This window comes from Pteropus alecto, unplaced genomic scaffold (genome assembly GCF_000325575.1).
Source record: "Pteropus alecto unplaced genomic scaffold, ASM32557v1 scaffold103, whole genome shotgun sequence".
NCBI lineage: Eukaryota > Metazoa > Chordata > Mammalia > Chiroptera > Pteropodidae > Pteropus > Pteropus alecto.
In genome coordinates this window covers 525,184-546,452 of record NW_006436288.1, presented here as the reverse complement: position 1 = coordinate 546,452, position 21,269 = coordinate 525,184, and the positions used below count along the sequence as shown (strand labels likewise).

At 33.5% G+C, this 21,269-nt stretch overlaps 1 protein-coding gene and 1 non-coding gene across 2 annotated transcripts in view; one reads left to right on the top strand and one right to left on the bottom strand.

Annotated features, from left to right (window-relative positions):
* Positions 1 to 21,269, top strand: part of LRP6 (LDL receptor related protein 6) — a 112,212-nt gene that overhangs the window by 20,847 nt on the left and 70,096 nt on the right. Inside the window, exon 3 of the mRNA XM_006912624.3 lies at positions 20,050 to 20,247. Within this exon, the coding sequence (XP_006912686.1) occupies positions 20,050 to 20,247 (198 nt within the window). The remainder of the gene's footprint in view (positions 1 to 20,049; positions 20,248 to 21,269) is intronic.
* LOC112480385 lies at positions 17,559 to 17,677 on the bottom strand. The gene has a single exon (XR_003046571.1). It is a non-coding gene; the product is annotated as a 5S ribosomal RNA (ribosomal RNA).

Below are 21,269 nucleotides of genomic sequence, written 5' to 3'. Positions count from 1 at the left end.
AGTAGTAGTTGATAGCTCAAGATGATATAAAAAATCTGCATCTTATAACTTATATACACAATCATTTTGTAATACTAGTGTCTTTTATATTAAACTCTTGAGTATTAATGTCAGTATTGAATGAAAAATAAAAATTAAGTTGTTAAGTAATTCATTTCTAGTTAGCTAAACATATATTTGCTATAAAGGTTTATTTTCACATGAGAAGGGAAACTTAAACCTGTGGATGGGTAAGTTCCATTAGAAAATTTGAACTGTGTCCCCACATGCTTCTCTTTTACTATGCTTCAGTCCTGCCATATACCATTCCTTGTTATTTCTCTACTAAATGTATTGTCATGCCAGAGTCTGTCATGGCTAGATATAGGTAACTAAACATGAACCTGAAATCAATTACTAATAATTGTTTAAAATCTAAAGATAAATAACCTGTAAATAACTATTTTAATAGTTGGTTTTCTTTGACTTTCAAGTATTTTAAAATGCTTAAAAACTTGTTTTTAAAAGGGAATGGATTAGTATTATATAATAAAATAAAACTTGGGGAAAGTGAAAGAAAGGTTCATTTGTGTTCCTTTGTCTTGATTGATTTACTTTTATCACTGTATCACTGTATGGGATAATGATTATGTGATAGTACATGTTCAAGGGAGCTGAATATATAGGCAACTCTTGACTATTCAGGATCTAATAATGAGTAAATGAATTATTATCATTTTATCCCCTAAAACTAATGAGCTTTACTTCTGGGTGGCAAGTCTGGTAAGTGTCTTAGGAAGTAAGTTTGCTATATGATTAAAAAGCACATTAGAGTTTCTTTGGCTTTAATTTATCCATGATACTTACCAATATTGAAGGCAAGAATTTGCCAAAGACTCCACTAATAAAGATTATCACTGGAAGGATCAGTAATTGCTTTGAAGGTAGGAAATAGTGTTATGTAAGTTTCTAAGGGATGTTCAGTGAAGAATAACTATATTTTTGATGTCTGTGGTTAGTGCTGAGTGTGTGTGTAAATTAAAGCCCCCCTCCCCCTCCCAGTTTTTCTCTTAAAATTTCTTTTAATTTTTGGGAAATTATTTTGTGTCTTATGCTGTTTTTAAAAGTATGTGATTGAAACAGACAGAATGCAGCCAAATAGTATACATTTGGTAATGAGCATGATGGAGTGTATTTAAAATTATATTTTAAACTCATGCACTTACAAATATAGCCTATGAAATAGTCTTTCAGTGTTGATCTTAGATTTGTGTTAAGGATTATGGTTTTAATGGAAAAGTAATTTTAGATTGAGTATCTCACTTATCAAACAGAAGAGATGATTTCTGATTTATTTTTTGAGAAAAACGAAGTTTTCTTTCCAGAGAAAGTACATGAAAACAGTGCTGAAGAAAAATGTAGGCTTTATTAGAGTTCCAGGATCCTGGGTTATGTGGTTCAGAAGAGCTGACTGAGCTCTCTCACATCAGCTTATGTAAAAGGAAAGCTATTGAATGACTGGTATTGTTTGAGCCCTGGGAACTAGCGCAGACATCTGTGTGCTTTCGGATGTATGGAGTTCTTTGTGTAGTCAGTACATTTAGCCTAGACTGAAGGGATGATTTTCATTTCCCTCTCTAAATTTGGCCTTTGCTAGTCTGAGATTTTTTCTATTGAGTGATTGGCAGTGCACAATTCAGAATAAAGAACGGGAAAACTTGTATAACAATTGTTCCAGAAATGAACAACCATAATTACAGAAAATGGTATTCTTTATTCTGACTACATGGCGGCTCCTAATGATGGAGTTCCTTAATCTGTTCCACAATGACTGACTAATCTTAAGTGATGTTGAGGACCTGCTGTTTCAGGTACAAATAAAACAGTCTTAAGGGTTTTTGTGTTTCAGGATTTGTTTATATTCCAAATCATTTTGGTTATTTTTTAAAAAGTTAAACTTTAGTGATTTAGTCTGAAGTGAATTTCTTCTGAACAGCTTTGAATAATATACAGTTCACCAACAACTCAGGGGTTAGGAGTACCAACCCCCCCAGGAAGTCGAATATGCACATGTAATTTTGACTGCCCCCAAACCTAACTACTAAGAGCTTACTGTTGGCCTTACTGATAACACAAACAATTAACACATTTTGTATATATATTATATGTAAGCTAGAGAAAAGAAAATGTTAAGAAAATCGTAAGGAAGAGAAAGTATATTTATAGTATTTATTGAAAAAATCCATATATAATTGGACCTTTGCAGTTCAAACTCATGTTGTTCAAGGGTTAACTGTATTTTAAAAATACATTTTTATCGTTGTTAAGAATAATATTAACAACATTATAAGTTCTACTTTAAAAATCCTTGCAGACCTGACTCTATGGAAAAAGGATGGTTTATAATTTACTTATCAATTATATATATATAATTGCTATATCTTGGGTATGTTTAAAGTGTTTCCTACACCAGTATATCCCAGATGACTAAAATAGTTCTTGCCACATAGTAGATGTTTAGTAAATATTTCTTGAGTGACTGGACTTTATATTTTCTTTTATAATCCTATTAGTTTTCCTCGTGAGGGGAGAAAGGGTTTTCTGAGCAAATGTAAATTTTAATGTGGATGTTTGTGAATTCTAAATTGGTATGGCTTTGATTTCAATCGTTTATTTAAAATATAATTAAGATTTATAGTTTTTTCAACAGAAGTTATTAAGATATTTTATAAAAATACACTCACTGGAGCTTGTTTTATATCATATCTAGCTTTGTTTTGCAAGATGTCCTGGTAATTGGGGAACCCTATTTTTTACCCACTTAGTCCTAGAACTAGTTGGGAATGTTAAGGATCTTTTAGCTAAATGTCTTCACTTTTTGTCTGATGAAACTGAGGCCTCTGGCCAAGGTAAGATAAGAGAAAGCTAGATTCTTAGTTGAGATTTTTCCGATTCCATGTGTGGTGCTTTGTTCTTCATGAAAAGTATCTTGCTGAAGCCATGGTTTTTATTTTATTTTATTTTATTTTATTTTATTTTTACTTACACAAAGGTGTCATGAGTTAGTGACAGTTGGTCCAAGAGGTTCACTTTTATTTTATTATTTTATTTTATTTTATTTTGTTCTTATTTTCTATTTTTTTTTGCAATTTGATTTATTTTAAAAGGGAACATGATAGTCTATTCAATAAATTCTGTGTTTTTAGATTTATTCACTGTATCAATTTCTTATTTTACCATTGCTTTTTGCATTCCACTTAAATCTATTTGGATTTAGCTTCCTTCTGCTTGAATTATGTTCTTTAATGTCTCAGCAAGTCTGTTAATGGTAAACTCTTGGTCTTTGTCTGAAAATGTATTTATTTTGCCCTCTTTCTTGAAATGGTAATTATAGGTGACAGTTATTTTTACTCAGTCCTTCCAGGTATGATGACTTTAATTGTTGCTTTTATAAGTCTGCTATTTTCCAACTGTTGCTTTGTAAGGTGGTTTTTTTCCCTGATTGCTAAAAGTGGCCCTTAATTAAGCATCTCTTATTTTTGTATTTTGCAGCTTTGCCTGCGCTGTGTCTAGAGGTGACTATATTTTTATTTATTCTGCTTAGAACTCATGTTTCTAGAATCTAATCATTATTATTATTTGTTATCTCTAGAAAATTATCCATTATTTCTTACTTTCCCTTTATTTTCTTTAGTCTGCTTTGGAACTCGTGTTTGATGTATGATGGGATTGTCAGATTTTCTGTTCCATACTTCTTAATCTTACTTTCATATCTTCTGTCTCTTTATCTCTCTGAGTTACTTTCCGGTTAATTTTTGTAACTGCCTTCCATATAACTAATTTTTTCTTCAACTGTGCCTAATTTTACGATTGATAGTTGAGTTTTTAACATCAGTGACTGTATTTTTGTTTATTCCCTTCATTTAAAAGACTTATGAGAAAATGTCAGCCTACATAAAAGTAGAGAGACTAGTATATCAATAATTTTCCTTACAAAAAAGTTTCAAAAATTATACATAGTTCTTGTATAACCTTCACCCAGCTTCCCCTAATATTAACATTTTATATAACCATAGAACAGTTATTTAGATCAGGCAATTAATATTAGTACAATACTGTTAACTAATCTATAGACCATATTTGAATTTCTCTAATTTTTCCACTAGTGTTCTTTTTCTGGTTTAGGATCCCATATTGCATTTATTTGTTATCTCCTTAGTCTTTTCTAATCTGGGGTATTTCAGCAGCCTTTGTCTTCATAACCATGACCTTTTGAAGATTATTGCCCATACATTTTAATGTCCACTAATTTGGATTTGTCCGATGTTTTTTTGTGAATAGATTAAAGCTATACTTTTTTGGCAAAAATACCACAGAAGTGATGTTTTGCTCTTCTCAGGGCATCCTGTCAGCTGGTACAAGATGTGGATACTGGCTGTGTTACATTCGATCACTTGGTTATGGTGTTGTCTGCCAGTTTTTTAAAAATTGCATTTACTATTTTTTTCCTTGTAGTATTTGAAGCTATGCAGTCATCTTGTCTCCCATCATGCTTTTATTCACTGATTTTAGCATTCTTTGATGATTTTTGCCTACAACAGTTATTATTGTGTTGTTTGCCAAATGGTGGCTTTTTCTAGTGTCATTGTTCCTCTTATATGCATTATTAATTAGAATTCTACCTTAAGGAAGAGCTGTCCTGTCTCGCCTACTTATGTATTTATTCAGTTATTTATCTAGTTTGTACTCATGGACATTTATTTTATTCTGTAGGTTATAATCCATTACTGTTATTATTTCTTGCTCATATTTGACCATTGGGAGTTCCTTCACATTTGTTCCTGTGTCGTTTTGACAGTCCTTCATTATTTTTAAAGCACTTTTTTACTGTCTGGCAGCACGAGATGTTCCAGACTTATCCCCTTTTTGCCTCACCCTTGGAATCAGTCATTTCTCCAAGGAGCCCTGTATCCTTTTATTAGAAAATGGTGTTTAGAAACAAAGATCTGGAAGCTAGGTGTGTTCATTGCTACTGAGTTTTCTTTGCTTTTAAGTCATCTCAGTGGATACAGTTTGGCTATGTGTGTGTGTGTGTGTGTGTGTGTGTGTATTGTGTGTATTGTGTGTATACACATACACCTAGTTATGTGTGTTTCTGTTTGTATCTGCAAATTAAAAATACTAGTTCATGTTGATACTCCAATTCCAATCCACCACCACAAAATTACATTATAGCCTTCTCCCTTTCCTTTTTTGTTACTCCATTCTGTGATACTGAGAAACCTACTTCTCCTTATTTGCAGTATATTTTCTTATTTGCTCAATCCTAGTGTACAGAGGTTTCAGAGTTGCTAACCTGTACTCTTGAGAGAAACAGATTTACTGTTTAGATTTTAATATTATGAAAGTACTGCCAGTAGAGTCAAAATACTCTTACAACTATATTTAGTTAATTACTTTTCTTTTTCACTTATTGCAGTGTGGCTGTTATTCTTTTTAAATACGTTTATTACTGACTGTATTCCATTTGAATTACCCCTTCCCTACCCCCAGTATCCTGGTTGATTTTAATTTTCGATTTATTTTGGGGTTATATGAAATCATTGTCATGTTTCTGAGAGCTAGGAAGAACACAAAAAGTTATACTCAGTAGTGTCCTTCCTTTCCATCCCTTCTGCCCTGGTCCCATTCCTCCTTTCTTTCCAGCCTGTTCTCACTTACCTTCTATGGATATTGTAATGTCGTTAATTTCTGGTTTTATCTTCATTTCCTTTTTGTACAAATGAGCTGGCACATGTATATTTTCTTATATTTAATTTTTTCTTACACAAAAGAGAAACAGCAAAAGTGCTCTTTTGCATGTTAATTTTTAATTAATAGTACATCCTGAATATTATTCCATATCATTTCAGAGATCTTCCTCATTCTTTTTTGGTGTGTGTGTGACTGCATAGTATTCCATTGTGTGGTTGTACCATGATTTTATACAACCACTCTCCTGTGTTTAGACATTTAATCTCTTTTATTAGTTGGGGTATTTTAAGCAAACCACAGTGCTATTTCATTTGTGAATACTTCATTTTGCATCTCTAAAAAACCAGATATTTCTTCCATAACCACAGTACCATTGTCTTCCACACACCCCAGAATGAATAATTCTTTAATAAAAAATTATTCAGTCCATATTTAGATATCTACAGAAGTCTCAGAAATGTCCTTTAATAGTTAGTATATTTGAATCAGGATCCAAAACAAGGTTTACAAGTTGCATTTGGTTATACCTCTTAAAGTTCTCTAGAACAGTTCCCTTCCCCCACCTTTTTTCTCTTACCTTCTTAACTTTTTGAAAAGATTCTATAGTTGTCCTGTAGAATGTTCCAGATTTTGAATTTTCTAAGAGCTCTTTGTGACATTTGACTTATTTTTATCCCTTTATATTTCTTGTAAAATGAAATTTACAATAGAAGACTTGGTTAGTGGGGACAAATTCAGCATTTTGGCATGAATGCTTCATAGGTATTACTGAATATTACGTATTCACGTCAGAAAGTATATAATGTCAACTTGTAGTGATGCTAAGAATGTTTATTAAGTTGAGATGGTGAAAGTTTATATCGATTATAAAATTGAGCTTTTCCTCATATCTTTAATTTTTGAGATGATCCTTTATACTGTGGCAATATTTAGTTCCTCATCTATTGTTTTAGTATCCACTGAGGATCATTTCTTGTATTATTTCATTAAGGATGTCTTACTGTCTAATGATGTCTGTCTTGTATTTTGTTCCCATCTTTTATGTGCTTTAATCGTTTTAAAAATTTACACTCTTTATCAGCTTGTTTAGTTGTCTGAACTTCTTAGAAATCCACTTCGGTTCTTTGTTATATTTGCTGATTCTTGCTTAAGGCAAACTATTTCCTTAGGTGTTTTCTAGTTTTGGATCGTAAGCTGATCTTCAGAGGAGTTGTCTGTGAGAATCCTGAGTGGCTTTATGGAAAGCATATTCCTCCAGAGAGGTTTTGGTTTGCTTTTGCCATGCACCCTAGAGGTTTTTCCAGAAACCACTTTATTTTTTATTTTTAAATAACAGTAAAATGTGCAGATTTTAAGTGTGCAGTTTTAACAAATGTATACATCTGTGTTACCACCCTGTTCAAGCAGAGATCACTTTTTATATTTAATTTTTGGAGTTCAAAGTTCCTGTTGATAGAATAAATTCAAACTCTAAACTATGTGAGGGCAGTCTTGTGGTTACAAAGTCTTTGGTAATTTTTCCCACTTTTTCAGTCTAGATGACGACAGAAAAGCTTTGCCTCCTTCTGCCAGTGGCAGATTTTTGTGAGGGTCTGTGCTTTGTGCAAAAATCTTACTTATAACAGTGCTTCTTGTGTATCAAGACTTTATCTTCTTCCCTACTTTGCCATGGAAATAAAAGTCCCTCAATTTTTGAGATGAGAAAATCCTACAGAGTTGCTGTAGCATAAGCATGTATTGCTTTCCTGTTCTTTTTTTGGCTCCCTAGAGAATTCTGCTACTTTCATGATATCATATCTCTACATTTTTATTTTGTGTATGTTTATGTCTTAGTCCATTTGGGCTGCTATTACAGTTACCACAGCCTGCTGAGTAGCTTATAACAGCAGAAATTTATTGCTCACCATTCTAGAGGATGGGACGTCTAAGATTAAGGTTCCAGCATGGTCCCCTTAGGTAGGTGAGGGCCCTCTTTCTGGTTAATTTCTTGCTGTGTCCTCACATTGTGAAAAGGCCTGGGAGATCCCTCTGGAGCCTCTTTTATAGGGCACTAATTCTGTTCTTGAGGGCTCTGAACTCGACTGAGCACCTTCTAAAGGTCCCACGTCCTAATACTGTCATCTTTAGGGATTATGATTTCAACATAGGAATTTTGAGGAGACACATTCAGACCATAGGAATATATAAGTCAAATAAAAAGACTAACCAGTGGTTCTAGGTGTTTTGTAAAAGGAGAGTTTTCTGGTTATCTTATTACCAAATTACCAGAAATAGAAAATCTAACTTTTATGTTTTTAAATATTGCCTTTTTTTTGGGGGGGGAGATATGTGCATGATAGTTGGGCATTATTTATACTTACTATATGTGTATTAATGACTTCTTTAAGTTATAGATATGATTATATAAATAACTTCAAGGATCATGATATGATTTATGATCTAATATAGATCTAGTTCTAATATAGATCTTAGTTTTTATGACTCATTTCTAAATGTTGTCTTAATTAGCCACCATTGTGTGCAATTATATCTTGTAAAGGTTGCAAATTTATCCCTTCAGTTTATATTTATTGAACCTGAACATTTCTGAATATTTTTGTTAGGGGAAATTGGATTCAGATTGAGTATACATATTAGATTAGGGGTTTGTGAATATTATGGAAAATTTATCCATACTTAATTGTAGAAATTATATGCTTTGGATTATAATAAATTTGTGTAAAATGGCTGGTATCTAATCTGATTGTCAGTTGCATATTTTTACTTTCTGGCATAAGAAATTTTGACCTCTTGAAAATTTAATGTTTTCTTTACTTATTTTAATACTTCCTAATTAAAATGAGGCCTATCTTCTACTCTTCTTCATTTAAAAATTATTTTCCAGAAGGCATTGTAAATGGCTATGATGCCAGATAACAGCAATAAAGTTATATTTATATAAAAACTAGTAAACAGCCTATAACACCTGGTACTGGTTTTAATGATTTTTGATGAATAGCAGATGTGCACACTATTGCAAAGAGGAACTGTAACCATATATATTTAATTCTTCAGTGTCAAGTTAGTGTTTATCTTCTTTTAATTCAAAGTCAAAATAGAACCTATTTCAGCCAAAGTAAATTAGGGGCCAAATAGACTACATAATTGGAGAGTTAGTAAAAATTTTTGCTGAAGAGAGATTTCCCCTGTGCAAATCTGGCTTTTGAGAAGCCATAAGAGTTATCAAACACGTATTTCCTAAAGAATACTAAAATTGGCTTTTAAATATGATGCTGATTAAAAATCCTTTGCAGAATATGTTATACAGATAGTTGAATTTAGCAACTTTATTAAATACTTTTAGGTAATCATAGGTTTTTAACTGTTCGAACAAAAACAACTAAGCCAAACCAAGCCTATTCCTTAATATGTGTGCCCCAATTATTTTAAATTTGGAAAGAGTTCCAAATTTAAAAATAAAATGATATAGTGAAGGAGTTTACCTCATAGTCTAATTTTCAGGTAGCTGGGTTAAGTAGGAGGTTTTCAAGTCTGTCATTTTAATAATAGAAAATGTTTATGTGATATCCTAGAACAGAATCTAGGAATTTTTTCCCTCTGCATCTTGAAGTCTCTATTCTGCTAGCAGTCTGTTTTCTATTCTACTAGCTGATCTTTAAATAAAAAGTTTGCACCTTTCTCTTATTGGCTGGTGCCCAACCCCTTTTAAAGAGTAACTGTATTTTAAAAGTAGCTCCTAAATATTGCTTCTTACTAAATCTGACACCTTTATGTAATTCAGGCTTTTAGCAGGTGGCCTTTACCATATCAACCAGATTTCTTCATATTCTCTTATGCAGCTTTACAGGTTACAGCCCAAGCCTGTATATGTTATATATTTGAGTGCTGGAAATGGCCTTCCCTCCTGTCTCCAATGCCGATATAACTCATGCTGATTTATTAGACATTTATTGACCCCATGATACTTTCTTTTGGCAGCTCTGCTCCAGCTGTGTAAAGTTTCTGGAAATTTTGAAGTCACAGAATAATTTTGAAAATGACAAACAAAAACCCTTAATGGATCCAATTTTAAAAAATATAATAGATTGATGTGAAAAATTGGAACATTAACACAGTTTGTTGGGAATTTTTAAAGCTCTTTTGTAAACTTTACTTGGAATTTTTCTAGTTCACATAATCTCTTTCTGATACATAGAATAAACCACTAATTTCTTTTAGTACCTAGAACAGTAGGGTTTGTTTCTTTTATAGAGATATTGTACATTTGTGCCATGTCTGGATTACACATGTTTGAGGACAGAGCATTCTAGTCGTCTTGCACAGCACTTATACTAAGGGATATAAATTGGTATTCATATGACAGTGTTAAAATGTAACTCAACTTTGTCTCCTCACCTGACCCAAATAAAGTCCTCAGATAATCATAACCCAAAGATACAAAATGCATATTCTTTATCTACTTTGGATACAGAGGATACTTTGTCTGATTTTGGAAAACAAATTCCAGTGTTTTTCTCCAGGGTTTTTCTTCCCCCCTCATGCTGAATGATGAGTTTGGGTTTGCAAAATGAATTTTCCAGTGAGATCAGCTACCACAGTTCTCTAGCATCACATCCCTGTACAGTGTCTTCTGAGCAGGGATCAGTTAGTTTCCACTTTTTTGGAATCAGCTTCAGGGCCGCACCCCTGAGTGCCATGAGTGCTTCACTCTTTGCTCTCTAGGACCTTTGCCATTTTAATGCACTCCCCAGGGAAGGACAAAATCTCATAAACCAGATTCTAAGTTTGAAGCATAGGGAAAAATATGTTGTGATGGCTGCAGAAAAGACCCAAGCAAAGACCCTATTCTACTGTCAGGTTTATTGCATTGACTAGAGACACCCAATAGTGACATTTTAAGAATATCATTTATCTCTTTCAGGTCCCATTTCTCATTCCTTTCTTTGGATACGTGATTTAGATGCTTTTGGGGAAATGTGCCAAATGAGGATTTGGTACTAATCTTATTGACCACCAAAAGTGAGTGCCAAGCTTTGTAAAACAGCTAACTGAACCAAAAAGGGCTTTTTTTTGGGGGGTGGGGGGGTTCATAGCAAAATTGAATGGGACAAAATATTAATTCCTCCCTCTGCCCCTTTTATCATTGCTGTCATTCATTTTACTTACACATAAGTTGTAATAATTGAATACATTGTTATTATTACTTTGAACAAACTATTATTGTTATATCAGTTAAGGATAAGAAAAACAAGTCTTTATTTTATATTTACTTATTCCTTTTCTAATGCTCTTCCTTTCTTTAATGTAGATCCGAGTTTCTTACCTGTATCATTTTCCTTCACTCTGAACTACTTTTCTTGCAAGTCAGGTTTATAGGCAATAACTTTCCTCAATTTTTGTTTGAGAAAGTATTTCTCTCACTTTTGAAGGACAGAATTTACAGAGTACAGAATTTGAGGTTGGTAGGTTTTTTCCTCTCACCACTTTAAATATTTCACTCCAATCTCCTCTTGCTTGCATGGTTTCTGAGAAGTCAGATGGAATTCTTATCTTTGCTCCTTAATACATAAAGTGTTTTTTTCCTTCTGTGTAGTTTTTTCATGAGTTTTTCCTTTGATTTGTCTGGAGTTTGAATGATATGCCTAAGTGTAGAGTTTTACTTTTGTTTTTATATTTATGCTTATTGTTCTCTGAACTTCTTGGATCTGTGGTTTGGTACCTGACATTTATTTGGCGGAAATTCTAAGTCATTATTGCTTCGAATATTGCTTTCTTTTTTTCTTCTACTATTCCCATTATATATATGTTACACCTTTTGTAGTTGGCCCACAGTTCTCGGACATTCTGTTCTATTTTTTTCCAGTATTTTTCTCCTTGATTTTCAGTTTGGAAGTTTCTATAGACATATCCATAAGCCCAGAGATTGTTTTCTCAGCTCTGTCTAGTCTACTAATGACCCCATTAAAGATATTCAATTCTGTTTAGTGTTTATGATCCCCAGCATTTCTTTTTGGTTCTTTCTTACAGTTTGCATCTCTCCATTTATATTACCCATCTGTTTTTCTGTGTTGCCTGTCTTTTCTGTTAGAGTCCTTAGCATATTAATCCCGGTGGTTTTATATTTCTAGTCTCATAATTCCAACATCCTTGCCATATCTGATTCTGGTTCTGATGCTTGCTCTGTGTTTTCAAACTTTTCTGTTTATTATGCCTTGTAATATTTTTGTTAAAAGCTGGACATGGTTTACTGGGTAAAAGGAACTGCAATAAATAGGCCTTTAGTAATGTGTTGAAGTGTTGGGAGAGGGGAAGTGAAGTGTTGGGAGAGGGGAAGTGAAGTGTTGGGAGAGGGGAAGTGAAGTGTTCTATAGTTCTGTAGTTAGGTCTTTGTCTCTTAGTGAGCCTGTGCTCGTGGGATGTGAGCTTCATGAATGCTTCTGTTTTTTTCACCCCCATAGGTGAGACAGGATGACTAGAGGGGCCTGGAGTTGGGTTATTTCCCTTCCCTAGGGTCATTTAGGTTCTGCTATAACTTCAATAGGTTAGGCTCTGGTAAAAGTTTCTCTTGAGGGCAGATTTTGTTAAGAATAGAATGCTCTGATGTATTTCAAAGTGGTAGCTTTTTCCTCCCCCTGCTGGAAGCATGAGGAGATTTTCCTTTGATATTCACTGTGAAGACCTGGAAGAGTTCCTGGAGGTAAAACTCAAAGAAGTGTGAGGGCCACCTCATGACTGGTTCCTCTGGAGTTTTTAGCTTTAAGATTTGTCTAAGCCTCCAGCAATTTGTCAGTTACAGATGAGGTTTTCCTATCCTGGTACTGGTTCCTTATGGGTTTCTACCCTGATAAGTTGTGATTCTCTGAATCTGCCTTTCTGTCTATCTCATTTTGTAGCAATTTGATCTGTGACCTTACTTCTCTGATGAATCCAAGAATTGTTGATTTTTCAGTTTGTTCAGGTTTTTGCTTGTTGTTAGGTTTGAGTGATGACTTCTAAGCTTCTTACATACTGGACCAGGAATCAGAAATCATGGCTTTGCTTTTTTGCATTGAAAATCTGAAGAATGGGTAAAGAATAATACAATATTATTAAGTAGAAGGACCTCACATAATATATATAGTCAGGAATCTTAATTTTGATAGATGAGTTCCAGACATATTCCGAGGTTTTAATTTGGATTGGGGCAGGCATGCAGGGAATAGAATTCTGTATGCTCTTGTATTTTATTTATATCCCCATGCTTAGTCTGGTTCTCTGAACCATTGGTATTGTATCTAATAATACTGTTATTCAATATTATAAACTGTTTACAGCAAACATTGTTTAGATTGATTTTGTTTACAAATCTTTATAGTGAGACTGAGTTAGGTGAATCCATATCATCTCTGTTTATATATAAGAAGACCAGTAAAATAAATTCATAACTGTCTTTTAAAGCTTCCATTAATTTGTTAATGATAGAAGTGGAAGTGAAACTCTCAGAACTTGGTTGTAAAATAAGGCATGAGATCTTTTTTCTTATATAACTAACATTTTCCCTTTGAAGCCTAATCATGAGCAGACAACTGTTAGTGATCTAAAAGCAAAATTTTTTGAAATGAGTCTCCTTGGAGATTATGAAGAGAGTGGTCTGTACATGGAGATAAGCCTACAAATATGTAGACTCTGTGCTCTGTTTAGTAGAATTGAAGGAAACTTTGGAAGTTTGTCTGGTAAATACTCACATCTGAAGAATGTCTGGTAAAATTATTTGTAGGATGTTATGTATATAGATGATGAGAGGCATCATTAAAAAAACACACTGTACATTTATCAGAACCAAAATAACTTTAGAGCAGAAAGTGAACCTTAATGAGTACAAATTAAAAAAAAAATCAGGAGGTTGGTGGACCCCAGGATGGAACGCAGGCTGAGACGGACCCACAAATCTATTAGAAATGTATGAAAAAAAATCTCACTGAAGAGTGGAGAAGGAAAGATGCTTACCTAAGTAACTTTGGAAATGCATGGAACCTGTAACACTAAAGGAAAAGGAATTGCACGTGAGCGGTATACTCTAGTTGGTAATGTTGCTTCCCATAGAGGTATAGCTAACAATTCTGGTTCTATACTAGAAGTAAACAGTTAAGTTAAAATAGATGGTAAGTGTTGGGAACCAGGTTTCTTACTGCTGGAGTGGGAAGTTAACAGATAAGCAACTTGTTTGAGGCTAGACTGATTCATGTGGTAGTGGATTAGAACTGGAGACATCAAAATGAGCTCATGTTTAATCTACTCTAGATACAGTATACATTTAAATGAGTTTTTAGTTCATTAACTTCAGAGCAATAAAAAGTAAATATGTCACCCCTGGAATTAATACACAGTATTTTTATAATTAAGGTAGGAAGGAGTAATAGGAAAGTTATTATTGTTAATATTTTCAGCATTTGCTTTATAAAGTACTGTAGAGTTTATCAGATCTCACAGAATGGGCAAAAGTCCTAAGTCCTAACCTGTGTATTACTAGTCATTTTGTTTAATGACTTCAAATGTGAAGGAGATATGTATTGATACAAATACAAATCCCTTGATCTTAGAGTAATGATTGTATTTTGCAGTATTGGTAATTTTATTTAAATTATTGTTAAATATATGTGGTATACTCTGTTCTCCCTCATACCTAAGAGGAAACATAGCAACAGAATTCCAACATAGCCAGTACTTGTATCTAATTTTCAAGTTAAACACTTTGTGGTAAGACTTGTAGAATGGCCATTTCTAAGTCATTCTCGAGGCTGAGATTAATACATATAACATGCATGTAAAGGTTTGAGAAAATTGAGATCCTATTTTTTCTTTTGATTAAATGAAAGATTTGGATGAAATAATTAGGGAAATATTCTTAGAAACCTTGGAGCATATATTAAAAATCTTGGAGCATCTTTATAATTTTATTATGCGTAGTGAATGGCGTAAATGATTACCACATTTTCTGGGAGAATAATCTAAAGTATTTTATCTTGGTGTTGGACTGTATCAGCTATAATTTTGGGTTCAGCAAATAGTCACAATATAATTGAGATTTAATTGATGGTTTTTCTGAATTGATTGGAGCAATTTGCCAAATGCTTTATTGATTTATCCTAGAAATACTTCTTAGTGTTTCTCTAGAGTTGTGTATATTCTATTACTGTGTGTTTACTGTACATTTTCTGATGTTACAGACACATCTCTAAGGAAAGATAATACTTTGATTTTATTTTCTTGTTACGATGCAGATTCTCATTTAATAGTTCTAGGGTGGACTCTCAGATTTTACTGAGGCTGTTGATCTATGGACCATATTTTGGATAGTAAGGCATTAGAGCAAAGGGTATGCTTGCTCCATTGTATTTATCTTCTTGCCTCATCCTCCTGGCAATTGCTGATTTGTTTACTGTTCCTATAGTTTTACCTTTTCCAGAATGTTGTATAAATGGAATCATACAGTATGTAGCTTTTGAGACTGGCTTGTTTCACTCAGCACAATACATTTGAGATTCATCTATGTTTCTGTATTTATCAGTAATTTGTTTTTTATTGTTCTGGCTGAGTAGTAGTCCATTGTACAGATGTATTGCAATTTGTTTAGCCATTAATCAGTTTAAGAACCTGAGTTATCTCCAGTTTTGGTGATTACAAATAAAGCTACTATAAACATTCCTGTACAGATTTTGATGTGAACATAAATTTTCTTTTTTCTTTCATTATTCTTGGATAAATACCCAGGAATCACATTGCTGGGCACTGTGGTAACTGTAGTTAACTTTATAAGAAACTGAAAATTTTCCACGGTGGCTATGCCATTTTTCATTTCCAGTTGCTTTTTGCATCCTCACTGGTATTTGATATTGTCAGCTTCTGTTTAAGCCATTCGTATATGTATGTAGTGTTATCTGATTGTGGTTTTAATTTTTATCCCTAATGGCTAATGATGATGAGTATCTGGGAATGTGTTTAATGTTCTTTCTATATTTTCTTTGTTGAAATATCTTAAAACTTTTGCCAAGTTTTATATTGTTTTTCCTCATTGTTGCATTTCAAAAGTTGATGATTTAGTTTGGATACAAGTCCTTTATCAGATGTGTGTTTGATAAATTGTTTTTTCCTGGTCTTTGGCTTGTCTTTTCACTCTCTTAACATCTTTCAAGGAGCTGACATTTTATATTTTGATTATCATTTTTCTTTTTGGGCTTGTGCTTTTGGCTTTCAGTGTCAGATTTTAGAAATCTTTGTGTAATCCAAGGTCACAAAGATTTTCTGTTTTTTCCCCCTAAAAGTTTTAGGTTTTACATTTAACCCTGTGACCCATTATGAGTTAATTTTTGTATGTGGTGTGTGGTATGACTGAAGTTCATCTTTTGGCCTATCGATGTTCAGTTGTTCCAGCAGCAGCTGTCCTCCATTGAACTGTCTTTGCATGTTTATTGAAAACCAGTTAAATACATATATGTGAGTATATTTCTGGATACTGGTCTGTTCTTTTGATTTTTGTGTCTGTTGTTTTGTCAGTAACATGCTGTCTTGATTACTGTAGTAAAGACAGTAAGTCTTGAAAACCATGTGAGTTCTCCAAGATTTTTTCATTTTCAAAATTGTTTTGACAATTCTAGTCTTTCATTTTTCAAATGAATATTAGTATCAGCTTGTCATTTTCTAATTAAATCTTGTTGGGATTTTGATTAGGATTGTAAATCCTAATTAGCTTTGGGAGAATCAGCATATTAATCATATTGAATTTTCCAGTCTGTGAACATGGCATAGCTCTTCATTTATTTAGGTCTTTGATTTCTTCATCACCATTTTGTAGTTTTCAGCCTATAGATCTTGCACATGTGTTGTTACATTTATACCTAAGTATTTCATGTTTTATAATTCTATTGTATATGTACTGTTTAAAAATTTTAACTTCCAAATGTTCATTGCTTTTGTATAGAATATCATTGAATTTTTATCAACCTTATATCCTGAGATCTCGCTCAATTCATGTATTGATTTTAGTACCTTTTTGTAGATTGTTTGGAATTTTAGGCATAGATAATCATGTCTGTAAATAGAGACATTTTTATTTTTTAGTTTGTGTGCTTCTTTTACTTGCCTTCTCTTTTTCTTCCTCCCCCTCCCCACGTCCCACTGGCTAAGATATCCAGTAGGATGTTAAATTGGAACAGTGAGAGCAGACATCCTTACCATATATTCCAAGTAGCATTCAGTCATGCATCCTTATTTATGGTGTTAGCTGCAAGTGTTTTTGTAGATGTACATTATTAAGGTAAGGAAGTTCTCTGTTGTAATTTGCTGAGAGTTTTCGATATGAATTAATGGTGAAATTTTTTTCAAATGCCTTCCTGTATCTGTTGAGATGATACATGGTTTTTCTTCTTTAGTCTGTTGCTATGATGAATTATTTTCTAATATTGAACCAGCCTTGTATTCCTGGTTTTTTGCATTGTGTTCATGAAGGATATTGGTTTATAGTTGTTATTGTTTTTTGGTAATGTCATTTTCAGATTTTGGAATTAAGATAATGCTGACTTCATAAAGTACATCGGGTATTTATTGCACCCTCCTATTTTTGAAAGAATTTGTGTAGAATTTGTATTATTTAGTCTTGAAATATTTGGTGGAACTCAGCAGTTTAGTCATCTAAACCTTGAGTGTTCTTTCTTCCTTTTTTCCTTCCTTTCCTCCCCCTCCTCTCCCCTCCTTTCCTTTCCTTTCCATTCCCTTCGAGGCAACCCTTGGTTGACCTCACAGATTGCAAGGACCTTGTCAGCTTACAATCTCTTATTTTTAATTTTTTACACCTACAGCACCTGGTCTTCCTAGGCGATCTCTCATCCAAGTATTAACCAGGCCCGACCCTGCTTAGCTTCCGAGATCAGATGGGATCAGGCTTGTTCAGGGTGGCATGGCCGTAGACGAACTTTCTTCTTTATTGTAAGATTTTAAATTATGAATTTAATTTCTTTAATAGGTATAGGGCTGCTCATATTATCTATTCATGCTTGTTTTTCTTTTATTATTATTATTTTTTTTAGTTTTGAATAACTCTGTTTTGTTTTTCTTCTGTGGTTACCTTGAAGTTTATTCTTTTGACCTGTTTGACCCCAGTGTGAAATTAGAGGTAACTTATTAATACCTTTTGGCCCTAGATAGTATCTAGGTAACTCTAAAATTAGCACCATTGTTAGAAGACTCCAGAAGACTCTATTTTACTCTGATTCTTAGAGTCTCAGGCAGAAACTGAGCCAATAATTTTGATAATCTTAATGACACCCTCCCACACATCCATGCAAAGGAGGGAGTTGACTTGGGGGCGTGTCTGTCTACTGTGGGTGTCTGAGTAAGACTGCAGACCTTCCCAGATCTCCCTATTAAATTTTCTGTCTGGTGTGCCATTTTGTTGTTTTCCCCAACCAGTATTGCTGTGATAATAACCCTCTCTGATTGTTTGCCACTAAAAGCACTCTTGTTTTTGACAACATTTCTAGGCTTAGATTTTTGCATTAACTACTCCAAATAAAATCAGCCCTCTTTTGCTGGACCAGTTAGCCGCCAATCTCTATGGCTTGCCATGTCTGCTTAGAGTAGAACTCTGTGCCACAAACCTTGCAGTATTGTGGATGGTGATGCGAGTAACCTGTAGCTGAAATACCACAGTTCTTACTGAGATTTGTTAGATTTCTTGAATTTTGAAATTTCTTTTCATTTTGTTATATGTTTTTTGATTGATTTCAGAGACTTGTTCTTTTTGACAATCTTTTTCTTTCTCTTTTTCTTTTCCTCATTGCATTTAGGGGAGAGGATTTGCTGAGCTCCTCACAGAGCCATTCTGGGAGCTATGGCCTCTCTATTCTTTTTTAGCTTTCCTCCAATCTTTCTTCATATTGCAGCCAACCCCTGCCCCCACACCCCCAAACTCCCAAAGCTGGTCATTTCACCTCCAACCTTAAAAGTTTTCAAGTGCCTTTATGTTTGTTCTCAGAATAAAAACCAAAAATTCTAACGTGGTGTGAAATTATTGTCTGGCTTGCTTTCTTATATATATAGTTTTATCTTGGATGAATCTGATCATTCTCTTTCCCCTCATATTGGACAATATTCAGTTATTATCCTCAATTTAGGGAGTACTTTGCCCTTTATTCTTTATGTCAAGGCTCTCACTGGTGACATAAGTTTGGAATCTGAGGGATACAGGTTTGAATTTCTGTTCTGCATTTATTAGCTGTGTGACTGAGCAATGTACTAACTTTTCTGAATTTTTTTCATCTGAAATATGACAGAAATAATAGTTCATAATGTTGCTTTTCTGAATTTTTTCATCCGAAATATGACAGAAATAATAGTTCATAATGTTGCTAATAGGCTTAAGTGAGAAAATGTATATAAAGCAGTTAGCACAGTGCCTTGTATCTAGGAAGTATGTTTATTCCCCACCTGATATTCTCTTCCCATCATTTCTTTGAGTAAGAAGTTTATATGGAATACCAATAGACGCAAGTGAAATTATTCCAGTATTACCATTCCACCAATTTTCTGAGTAAAAGTTATACTTGAATTTCAGTTGCATTTAAACATATTTATTGAGTACCTCATATGTAGTTCATAACACCCTCATAACTTTTTTAAAATGTGCTTTTAATTGAAATATAACACATTAAAAGTTTTACCTGTAAATCAAGGAAATTTTTCTTTTTCCCTCAGGAATGAGACTATTAAGACTTACATTTTTTTACTATGACAAAAATTTCAAACTTGTAGACTATAAGCAAAAATAGTACAAAAAAATTCTGTGTACTTTAACTATAATACAATGATCATATTTAGAAAATTAACATTAGTACATTTCTATTAAATAACTTGACAGGAATACTGTGTAAGAGATCTACATAAAAGATGGTATGTCTTCTTCAGTACATCACATTTTTAATGCCACCTTGTTTCCTTATTGATGACGTTTACTTAAATGATGTGGTTAAGGTGGTGTCTACTGAGTTTATTTTCTCTAAAGCTACCATTTTCCCCTTTGTCAATAAGTAATCTCTGGGGAGATACATTGAGATAGTGTAAATGTCCTTTTTCCCAGTAAACTTTGATCATATGGTTTTTGCATTCTCAATGATGCTTGCCTGAATCAGTTATTGCTACGATGGTGGCAGAAAGGTAGTTTATTAAAATTTTGATAATTTCTAGGTGTTTCAGTTTTAGTGTTCCTGAGAGCTTTCGTGATAATTATAAAAACTTGGCTGTTAATCTGCTTATTTTGTTGTTTATTATTTATATCATTTTTAGGTTCATGTACTGGACAGACTGGGGAGAAGTACCAAAGATAGAACGTGCTGGAATGGATGGTTCAAGTCGCTTCATTATAATAAACACTGAAATTTACTGGCCAAATGGACTGACTTTGGATTATGAGGAACAGAAACTTTATTGGGCAGATGCAAAACTTAATTTCATCCATAAATCAAATCTGGATGGAACAAATCGGTAAGGTTGCCGTGTACATTTATTTTTAAACTTTAAGTAAAAGTAAATGCCACAGTGTCTTTTAGTAATGAAATTATAGTAATCAAATTATAAAGCCTAATTTTATTAAGAATAAATTAGTGGATTTTAGGCTAAGTGTCAAAAGGGAAGAAGAATAGACTTTCAGTTTGCTTTTGAAAAAGGTGACTATATTTCTCTTGGTAGCATTTAGAATTTATGGACTACATTTTCTCCTTTACTCTGAGCTGATTTAGTTCTTGAGTGATTCTCAACCAGAAATAAGACTTCTTCTTTCTGAGGGTGTTTTTTTTGTAGGGAATTTTGGTTAACACAAGGACTGGGAGTGGTGCTAGCCTTTTAGTTCCAGGGGGGCCAGGGATGCTAAATATTATGCAATGTGCTGGACATTCAGTACAACAAAGAGTCATCCTATTCAGAATTACCTATAGGGCCCGTAGGTACTGCTCATGGAAGCTCACTTAATAAATCTCCAGATTAGGACAGTGGTTGGCAAACTTATCTTAGACTTTGTGGGTCATATATGACCTCTGTTGTAACTACTTACCTCTGCTGTTGCAGTATGAAAGCAGCTATAGGTAATACGTAAGGAAATAGGCATGGGTGTGTTCCAGTAAAACTTTATTTACAACATATATAGTAAGCCAGTGGGGCTATAGTTTGCTGACTCCTGGACTAGAAGAAAACCTCTTGCATGTATACGATACCCCAGTATTTAAGAAAGACAATGTTATAATAAGTAAAAATGAGGTTTCTACTCAGATCATGTTCAGATTTTTAAAGACACTTTATGTTCTTGTGTTTGAATGATTATTTGGGTTTCTAGTGGTCTTATTCTAAGACTTCAACAGAAACTAGAGAGCCAGGAGTTGAAGGAATATTTCAAAGGCTAAGCATTTTTAGGTTATCTGAATGATGAACCAGGAAGCATTTTGACATATTGAAAACCAGGAAAGAGTTAAAGAATTTATTAAAATAAACTTGGTATAATCATGGAATTAGAG